The 10601-nt window shown below is 43.1% G+C and overlaps 1 protein-coding gene across 1 annotated transcript; it reads right to left on the reverse strand.

Annotated features, from left to right (window-relative positions):
• Window positions 1–907: 907 nt before the first annotated feature.
• Window positions 908–5734, reverse strand: adra2da (adrenergic, alpha-2D-, receptor a). The gene has a single exon (XM_017703836.2). The coding sequence runs from the start codon at window positions 4946–4948 to the stop codon at window positions 3653–3655; it is 1296 nt and encodes a 431-aa protein (XP_017559325.1). The 5' UTR covers window positions 4949–5734; the 3' UTR covers window positions 908–3652.
• Window positions 5735–10601: the final 4867 nt, after the last annotated feature.

Below are 10601 nucleotides of genomic sequence, written 5' to 3' on the forward strand. Positions count from 1 at the left end.
TGTAGTTGAATGATCTACTGTAGATGCTCTGTAGATGATCAGTCTATCTTTAACTAACGTTCAATTAAATATCTGAACATGAAGTTGTATATCGCTGCTGTATATCGCTGCTTTACAGGAGAAGGAATGGAAGTCAACGGAACCAGACATTTTTACAAATCATTGCGGGCATTTCTTTTGGTCCATTCTTCGTGAAATGTACGCACAATGTAAAGGGTAACAAATTACGTCAAAAACTGAAAAGCAGCAAAAATGGAGATGCGAGGTTTTAAAGCTAACCTCAGTGTTGCTGACAATCAGTATATCAGATAATTAATGAGTATCATCAAACGGTTTGTTAATAACATAAGTAGCAGTGGATCATCTATAGGGACCATCCAAATAAAGGTGGACCAACTTTTCTTAGGTTAAAGAAGTGTGTATTAAAATATTGAGTACGCCAGCGAGCCCAACGAGCTATGTACAGGGGAACTCCATCGATTTAAAAAAATTCCTGAAGCATTCAATGCTTTACATTTAAAGGAAATCACTCAGGGTGATGTGGTGTGAAACACACCTGTCTAGAGAAATGTACTGAGACAAAATTGTTCACCATTGACCAGTGAACTTTCATGTGTCTTATACGTTTTAGATGTTAGGCTGATAATGGCGAAACTCAAAAACATATGTATTCTTTGAATACTTAATCTTATGTTGCCTTTTCCATCAGTCAATATTGTATCCACCAGCATCATCAGATATTCATCAGATCACTGTTGCCTATTTCAGTGTTATAACTGCTAAACAGCTTCTAAGGTGTTTACGGTCTAATTCATTACCATAAATAAGCTATTGTGAAACCATTCATAATCCCTTTAAAGGGTACTCTTATTATAAAGCTGAACCAGTTTCCACAAACTCACCACAGTTTTAAAAATCCAGTTGCTGGAAAAAATATATATTATTAGATGCCACAATACAGTTTCAGAATACAGCCGTTTTCAAGATGAAACAAAATGAGAAGACCCAGGAGTGTTACCAGCTCTGAATAAGCAATTACACTGGTAATTTGAGTCCAACTGGTTAAACAGTTAGTGCATTTACATATTTTGAGTTTTTTTTTTTCTGAAAATGAACTTGAAAGGTTGTGAATGACTAATAATATGCAACCTGTTTATGGAAAAAGAGGCTGAAATGTTCCACAATAACATCACCACAAAGATGACAGCGAAATCCAGAGTGCTGAATGTACACTTGCATTGTATACTCAGAGTGAATTCAGCACCGCAGGGGTTATTTCACCACTGTAGGTGTTAATTCAACACTATCAAAACATAATGTGTTTTTTTTTTCTTTAAAAGGTTCAGAATGAATTAGTGGTCATTAACATTTCTTTTCTGCCCTTGAAATCTGCTTTAACATTATAAACCTTTCATGTACACATTGAGTCGACTGTACTGACGAAATTTCTTTCAGTCTGTTCATTCAGCAAAGTCTCATTACTGCATGTTATCTACAGATCAATTGCCGTCTACATGCAGTATTGAATGATTTCTTACAGCTGCTGATTTAATTTCAGCTGGATGTGAATTAACATAATAGGGTCCATTCAAAGCTGTAGGTGTTAATCCAACAGTGTGGGTGTTAACTGTGTAAGAGTTCATTTGTGTCCGGCTGGGCACAAATAAAGCCTGTAGCTGCTAATCCAAAATTGAATCTAGTCTTCATCGGAAGTTCAGTTGGACACAAATGATGTTTCTCGTGTTTATTAGCTATTGCGCGTTAATTCAATAATAGAAATGTTGTTTTGCATCCAGCTGGGCACAAACACCCTTACCTTGAGTCAATTCAGCACAGTTTACCTTGCAGTTTACTTATTACTGGCAACAACTGGATTAATGTCACATAGTTTATTTTGCATGAAAAAGATGTATGCCATCAGTCAAAAGTTTGTGCACACCCACTTATAGAAGGTATATTCTTATTTAACCATTTTCCACATTATAGAAAACAGTGAGGACATCACAACTATTAAAACACTAATAACATTAACAGTTAATATTCCTTCTATTTGAAATGAAAAGTTCCCCTTTTTCTTGATTTTTATATATATATACACACACTGGGGTCCACAAGTCTGAGACCACCCACTAGTGAAAATATTTCTAAGTTGCATTCCTTTCTATTTTTTTTAATAGTTTAATATTCTCCACAAGTTTGTTTAAAAGCCTCCAATGAGTAGATCAAATCCTCCTGAGAGTCTTCTGGATACAAGCTTTAATGGAAGAGATAAGTCTAAAAAAATATGACTAACAAATCAAAAATGACATTTTTTGGTTACTTCCTCAACATGGTCAGTGCATCTTTGTTTTACATCCTCCACAATTTTATAATGGAAAAAAATCCCAGATTTTCAATGAGGTCTCGGACTTTTGGAGTCCTCTATATGTATATGTGCGCATGTTGCTGCGAAGAAGTCTTGCTTGGGCACTTTAGCGAACTGCACCAAGGCAACATAAACGCAGTAATAAGTAACAGGGATTTTTTGGTTAGAAGAGCACAGGCTTAATGTATTGACTACTCTGTGATCTCCCACCATTGCATGGATTTGTTAAATTTCCCCAGCAGCACTCTTGATTGCTTTAATGATCGCTTTAGCTGAACCAGGTATTGGATAATAGCTACATACAGTACTGAGCTTCCTGTAGGGTTAGCAAGCACACTAACACCAAAACTATTTTGCCTTTTGGATGGTACTGTGTGTGTGTGTGTGTGTGTGTGTGTGTGTGCGCGCGCGCGTGTGCGTGTGTTCTTGTATTGCTATACTTGCTGTACATGTCCTCGCTAGGACTACATGAAAAGTTCACTCCTAACTTGAGCATGTGTTATTTTTACCACAATTTATTTGTTATTTGAAAACTAAAAGAGCAGAAAAAATGCCTTTTGGATACTGAGGTTAAGGTTAGAATTAAGTTTAGGTGTAGTATTATTTAGCTACAGTAACACAAAAGCAATAGAAACCTATAGAAACGTGTGTGTGTTATGTAACAGAATCATAGGAATCAACCTATATGATAGGTACCAATAGTCCATCAAATGTTATATTTTCCTTTGCTTTTAGGAATAATAATAATAATAATAATAATAATAATAATAATAATAATAATAATAATAATAATAATAATATTAACCCTTGAGACAGAAATATCTGCATCATTACAAACAATGCACATTCAGTTAGGTATGTCCAAACTTTTGACTGATAGTGTGCACATTGGAATAAAGTAAATGATGTGCAGAACTGTTTAAACAGTGTTAATCCAGTAATGAAAGAGTGAATTCAGCCCTCTGTACTTGTCCTCAGCCCCCTGTACTTGTCCTCAGCCCTTTATACATGTCCTCAGCCCTCTGTGTGTGTCCTCAGCCCTCTGTGTGTGCCCTTATCCCTCTATACATGTCCTCAGCCCTCTATATGTGTCCTCAGCCCTCTATATGTGCCCTTAGCCCTCTATATGTGCCCTTAGCCCCCTGTAAGTGTCCTCAGTCCTCTCTATGTGTCCTCAGCTCTGTGCAGGCTTTGTGTGTTCTTTCAGCATCATATACAGTCCCTCATCACTATGCATGTTCCTCCAGCCCTGTTTTGTCTCCTGCTGGTTGTGGTCTGTGGCAATTATCAAGTCCGCGCAGGTTGGCTGAGGCCCAGTATTTTCTTGAAGGCCTTTCTGAAGTCCCTGTTGAAGACCGTGTAGATGATGGGGTTCACGGAGCTGTTGCAATATCCGATCCAGAAGAAGAGCTTGAAGAGGCCCTCCGGCGCGGCGCAGCTTTCCCCGCACACCGCGCGCAGGCTGTAAGTGAAGAAGAAGGGGAACCAGCAGAGCACGAAGCCGCCCATCACCACCGCGAGCACGAACGTGAAGCGCTTTTCGCGCAGTTGCGCCGCTCTGCTCCGACACGCGCCCAGGTGCGAGCGCGAGCGCGAGGAAGGCGGCGGCTGCAGAGTCGGAATGAGCGCGCGGCTGGTTGCCCAGGGCGCGCGACGGCAACCTCCTCCACTCCCTCCACCTCCTCCTCCTCCACCTCCGTCAGCGGTGCTCGCGCCACCGCTGCCGCTGTCTCGCATTCTCCCCACGCCGCTCTCCTCCAGGTCGATGTCGTCGAGCTCCTCGCGCCGCGCGTCGCTTCCAGAGCTGCTCACGCTCTCCGTGTCGGCGGCGCGGCGGCGCGCAGCGCAGCCATCCGCGCGCATCGTCGCCGCCGCCGTCGCCTTGGCCACAGCGGCCGCTATGGTGCCGTTTTGCGCCGCGCACACGGTGGCCGAGCGCTGCTTGGCCACGCGGTAAATCTTGCAGTAGACGGTGACCATGATGAGTCCGGGCGCGAAGAAGGACACGAGCGCGGAGGACAGGATGTACCACGGCTCGTCGTTCAGAAGGCACTCGCCCTCGCCGTGGCGCGTGACCACGATCGGCGGGAAGGAGATGACGGCCGACACAAGCCACACGGCGGCTATGGCGCAGCGCACCCGCGACGGCGTGCGCTTCAGGTTGTAGCGCACGGCGCGCGTCACCGACCAGTAGCGGTCCAGGCTGATGGCGCACAGGTGCACGATGGACGACGTGCAGAACAGGACGTCCAGCGCCAGGTAGAGCGCGCACCACGCGCTGCCGAAGTACCAGTAGCCCATCACCTCGTTAGCCAGCGAGAACGGGATCACGAGCGCGGCCACGAGCACGTCGGCGCACGCCAGCGACACAAGGAAGAGGTTCTGCGGGGCGCGGAGCGCGCGGCTGGTCAGCACGGCCACGATCACCAGCGCGTTCCCGACGATGGTCAAGAGGATGAGGAGCGAGACCACCAGGATGATGAAGGCCGCCGCCACGTCCGCGTGCGGCCACGGCCGCGTGGAGTTGGTGCCGCCTCCGACACCACCGCTGTCGCGCGTGGCATTGAAGTGCGTTACGTCCATGCTGCGCGCATCATCCCGCAGGGGCTCGAGAGGATGGATTGATGGATGGATACGGCTGGATAAGAAGTGACCGCTCGGGTTCCAAAGGCGCGCGGGGCGTTAAACGGGCTCATTGGCGCGCGACAGTAGATGTGGGTCCGTGGAGCTGCCCATGCTGGGGAGAGGCTGGAGGACGGAGCAGTTTCACAGTGTAGATGATGGACGTGGTGGCCAGATTTATAATCCAGTGAGAGCAGCAGTGCGCGCGAGCCTCACCTGAGCGCTGGAATGCTCTTTTCCCGTTCCTCTTTCTCTTTCTTCTGTGTGTCCGATCCGTTTTGTTTTTCCTCTTCGTCTCTCCGAAACTCGCGCTGCTCTCGGGGTGGAATGCTGGAATGTGATAGCGGAGTGGATGACGTCACGGAGAACAGCCCACTTCTACGCACACACACACATACACACACACACACACATGCACGCGCATGGAGTTATTTATCTTATACCTGAGTTTTGTTTAAACTAATCATGACATGTTAAACACTAATTGTTTGACCTGATCAAAGGGCAGAATTCCATTACAATGTGGAATATTTACTTACAATAAATAAAAACGCCATTAATCCTGATGAAAGGATCAAAGTGTCGATACATACATTCATCAAAGATTCATCAACACACCTCCTGGGTTCTACACTCAGTGTTCACTTTATCAGCTCCACTTACTGTACTCCACCTTTGTAGTTCTACAATTCCAGACTGTAGTCCATCTGTTTCTCTTCTTCAATGGTCAGGACCCCCACAGGACCACCAGAGATCCTACGTCTGCAAGGTGGACCAACAAGGTAGGAGTGTCTAATAAAATAACCAATAAGCTAGGAGTGGACAGTGACTGGACACTGTGTTTAAAACTCCAGCAGCACTGCTGTGTCTGATCCACTCGTACCAGCGCAGCACACACTAACACACCTCCACCACATCAGTGTTACTGCAGTGCTGAGAATGATCCACCTGCTGTGTGAGGGTCCATGGGGGTCCTGACCACTGACAGTGTAAAAGTATTCAGAATAACAGATGAACTACAGTCTGTAATTGTAGAACTTCTATGCAGTGAGTGGATGTAGTAAAATGGACAGTGAGTTTAGAAACAAGACAGTGGTTTTATTGTTTTGGCTGATTGGTGTATACAGTAGTCTGCAAATGTCAGAGACCACCCTTCATTTATTTCATTTCAACTCAAAGCAGTCATTCTTCATTTTTCAATGTCAGTAAAAACACACAAAAAAAACATTAAAAAAACATAATTTAGTAGAAAATTATGCAGCGGCCCCAACAACAAAATATCACATTTCCACTATTTAATGTGTCCACTCTTTACCTTTAATACAGCTTCCATTATTTTTGGTTTTTTAAAGGAATCTGCAGAGGAATTTTTCCACAGCTCCACAAGTTCAGTCTTACAAATTCCAATTACAAACCAAGACTCCTCAGAATAGAGCACTTCACTCCACATGTCAGATGTCCAGTTCAGTGTTGTTTACAAATGTCCATCTTTTTCTCTATTTCTTTCAGTGAGGGCTTCTTAACAGCTACACATCCCTTCCAATCTGGGGGGTTGATTTATCTTCTCACAGTGGAAAGATGGACCGAACCTTCTGTGGATTTTCTCGGGTCTGACCCCTGACCCATGCAGATTCACACTAAGCGAAATAAAATGAATCTGATTCTGATCCTTATTAAAGTGGACTATCTAATATTTAATATACTCAGAAATATTTCCTGTGAAATTAATAACTTGCACTCTGTATGAGAAAAGCCTTATCCTGACTTTATTCATACTTATCGTTTTATTTCAGAATGGATATAAAGCTGTGGTCAGACAGGAAGATCACACAGCACTGATAAGCTTCCTGACGGTTTATCCGAATTAAAGAGAATAATATTACACAATAGTGTCTGTAAGTGTTCAGATAGAAGTGTGAGAATGATTAGAGTCTCCGACTCTGAGGGCTGGCATATTTTTTCTTTGCTGTGTCCTCCCTTCGCACAGCAGATGTGCGGCAGATCAGAATGCTTCACTGCTTTTTTCCCACTGCTCTCTGAATTTCTGATCAATCTGCATCATCCAGGGAGTTGCTTCTGTTGATTTCTACACTGAGCCAAACTCAAACCTCTACAGTTTTTCTGGTAAAATACCGTAATACATACATATATATATATATTACAGTATTTATCAGAATACCAAAGAGGCCTGAATTTGCTTTAGTGTAGAAATCAACAAAAGCAACACCCAAAAAACAGAAATACAAACTTCCAGTTCCAGACGACACTCTCAAATATCTTCTTCTTCTTCTTCTTCTTCTTCTTCTTCTTCTTCTTCTTCTTCTTTCGGCTGCTCCCTTTAGGGGTCGCCACAGCGGATCATCTGCCTCCATCTTGCCCTATCCACTGCCTCCATCTTGCCCTATCCATTGCCTCCTCTACTTTCACACCAACCATCTCCATGTCCACCTTCACTACATCCATAAACCTTCTCTGAGGTCTACCTCTTCTCCTTCTACCCGGCAGCTCCATCTCCAACATTCTTTGACCAATATATCCACTATTCCTCAACACATGTCCAAACCATCTCAACCTGGCCTCTCTGGCTTTCTAATCTTGTCCAGCCTTGTCACTCTCAACGTAAACTCTCAAAAATAAAGGCACCAAAAAGAGTTTGTTGGACTGATACCACAGAAGAACTGCTATTTGGTTCTTAAAAAAAACTTTCAATGGATGGATGTTTAAGAATTGCTTTTGAAATTGAGGCATGTGAATATCAAGAACCTTTTTTTAAAGGTTTCTGTACAGAAACTTATACAGCACATTCTCCATCGATCGGAAGAACCATTTCACCATGCAAAGAACCATTTAAGCATGATGTGGTTCTATGTAGAACTCATGGCTCTAAAGAGTCCCTTTACTAAAGAACACTTGCAGAACCACCTTTTTAAGAGTGTGGAACCTTGGTCAGAACATCAGTCAGACCGATGTTTGTATCTTTTCTTATGGTAGTCATGTACGTCACCATTCGACCATGTGGAGATAATCCAAAACGAGAGCGAATTAAGGCAGCTCTCGTCTGCCGTGACTGTGGTGCTGAACAAATTCATTTTACTTTTATTAATCAGTCATGAATTTATAATGAGGGATGATGCTCCATCAAAGCACTTGTCTGGGCATCTTTAGTAATTAATGACTCTGGATCACATGTGCATACAAATGGGAGAAAATAAAACAAGAACTTTTCAACATCAATTGGAAAAACCATCTCTCTTCAAATGTTCAATGTCATTTCGAGGTAAGACTGAGCTTAACTACAGTACCTGGATGAAGGATGAGCCCCCAGACTAATGAGTAATGAAATCCATCACCTGCTGTTTTCCAGGTAATGAAGCCAAAAATCTGAAATGAAGGCAGTTCACTGACTGAAGTGGAGAAAGTGGTGTTCTGCTGGGAACCATGGGAAACATCTAAAAAGCCTCACTGATCCCACAGAATCTTTCAGCTGTGTGAGAAACTCCGGACACCATTGCTTGATATTTGGGGTTGGGGGGGGCTGGGAGGGGGGGGGGGCGATGGCATGTCTTTTCTTTTTTTTTGGTAGGAGTGTGTGGGGGGGGGGGGGGGGGGGGCACTGCAGTGTGCTTACAAGAACATGAGCTATAACACATCAAACTACTTCACTACAGGGAAAATGAATTGCATGTAACATGTAAATTTGTACCACACTACCCCAACACAGCCATCCTCCCCTATTAACCCTTATTATCCCTTGTCTGCATTGAAAATATAAATTAACTTTAGCTTATCCATGCCTGTCCTTGAACATGATGTGCACGCATAGGAAATGCTACAATCTTGTAGCTGTTGAAGGATCTAATCTTGTTAATACAAACCTGATGGATAAAGATCCATGTGCTGAAGAAGAAAGAGAGAGAGCCCCAACCTCACCAGACTCTGATTTTCTCTCTGTAAGCATTTCATTTTATTTAGAAAGGTCTTATTTTCAACTGTTTCCGTTGGATAGTGTTTATAAGCAGCATCAGTCACTCATAATTTTAATCAGGGTGTTTAGAGCAGAGTCAGGGATACTAACATGCCTTTTTAAATATGTTCAGCAGGCCGCACACAGTCATTTTGAGGGGGCAGGGGCTGAATGGAGACATGAACATGAATGAATCTGATTTACAGCCCATTGTAAACACTCCTATTAAGAGAGCCAGTGTAATCATGTTTCAGAGGAAACAGTTTTAGGAGTTATTCCCAAGGCAGCCGAAAATTTTAGCTTTATGGCCCAGACTGTTTTTTTTATGCTGACTTCTAAATATGTCAATTTGTGCATACCAACTTATACGTGTATTTGAAGATGCCTCACAAAAACATCATACAAGTTTCACAGAGCACAATGCGATCTGACTGGTTCATCTTTGTCTGCTTCTACCACATGATGTCACAGTGTTTCACAGTCTCACGCAGTCACAGAACACGCTGAGAACACGGAGGAATCGCTAGGCCAGCTTTAGCCCTCCCCTTGAAATTGGCCAAGCAATGTTTTAGTATCTAAGTTGTAAGAGATCTGTGCATAATATACTATAGAGAAACAGATATTCTCTGCACCAACTTCACTAAATAACCATTTTTTTAATCAGGTTTCTGCCTGGTGCTACTCTAAAAGTTCATGATGAATAGACCATCCCATACCCCTAGGCCCTCTTAGTAAAGGCTCTGCCTCTCTATCCATAAATCTCTAGCGATACCCCTGATGAAACATTAACTAACGATGGAAAAAGTTCACTACGTTTTAAGATTTAGTCTGTGAGCAGTGTTTTAGCAGCCAAGTCGGCGATTAGCAATGAAAAAAAACACAGACAATGACTTCAGAATAAGGCCAACATTTTCAGAAATGGTTACAGACAAGAGGATTAAATAAATAATTTAGTGTTGTGTCCAGCCAAAAATGGATGGAAGAGGTGGTATATGTGTGTCTGTGTACGTAAGTATGTGATGCTGATGTTATCGGGCCTTTGTCAATGGGATTTCCAGAGCTTCGAGGCTCATGAAGCACAAAACAATTCAATAGCTCTATTCCCAGGGTGAGGCTGAGCTGAGCTTTGCTGAAACAGATCTTGAATAACAGCCATACAAAAACACAATTAATATTGATGCCAACAAAAAAAGTCGGACAGTCTGAGGTCAAGAAGAACAGGGGCTAAAGCCTCCTTGAGGTCTGTCTGTGCACATGCCTGATGCTGAATGTGATTGGAATAAGCTGAAAAAGGGACTACCAGGCCCTCCTTTGTACAGTTAGGTTTTTGTTTGGGTTTTAGAGCATGTAATGACTAGAGAGATAGGAAAAGGTGAAGTAATCCTATTACAGTTGGAGAACAGTAAGTAGTAACCTATAATTGAGTAACCGTTTTGAGTAACTATCCCAACACTGTTTACTGCAGGAAACAACAGCGGCTGTATCACAGCACACTGTCGTAACCATTACCCAGCTGAGAGAGAAGTGGAAGTGTTTGCTGGGCTGCCCATCCATTCTGACATGACAGATGAGCTGCTGACTGATTTTAGGATGTGAACGTAAAACAGGGCCCTTTATTTGTTCAGCTAAGCAAACACTGGGCTTTAGCAT

Source organism: Pygocentrus nattereri, chromosome 11 (assembly GCF_015220715.1).
Source record: "Pygocentrus nattereri isolate fPygNat1 chromosome 11, fPygNat1.pri, whole genome shotgun sequence".
Lineage (NCBI taxonomy): Eukaryota > Metazoa > Chordata > Actinopteri > Characiformes > Serrasalmidae > Pygocentrus > Pygocentrus nattereri.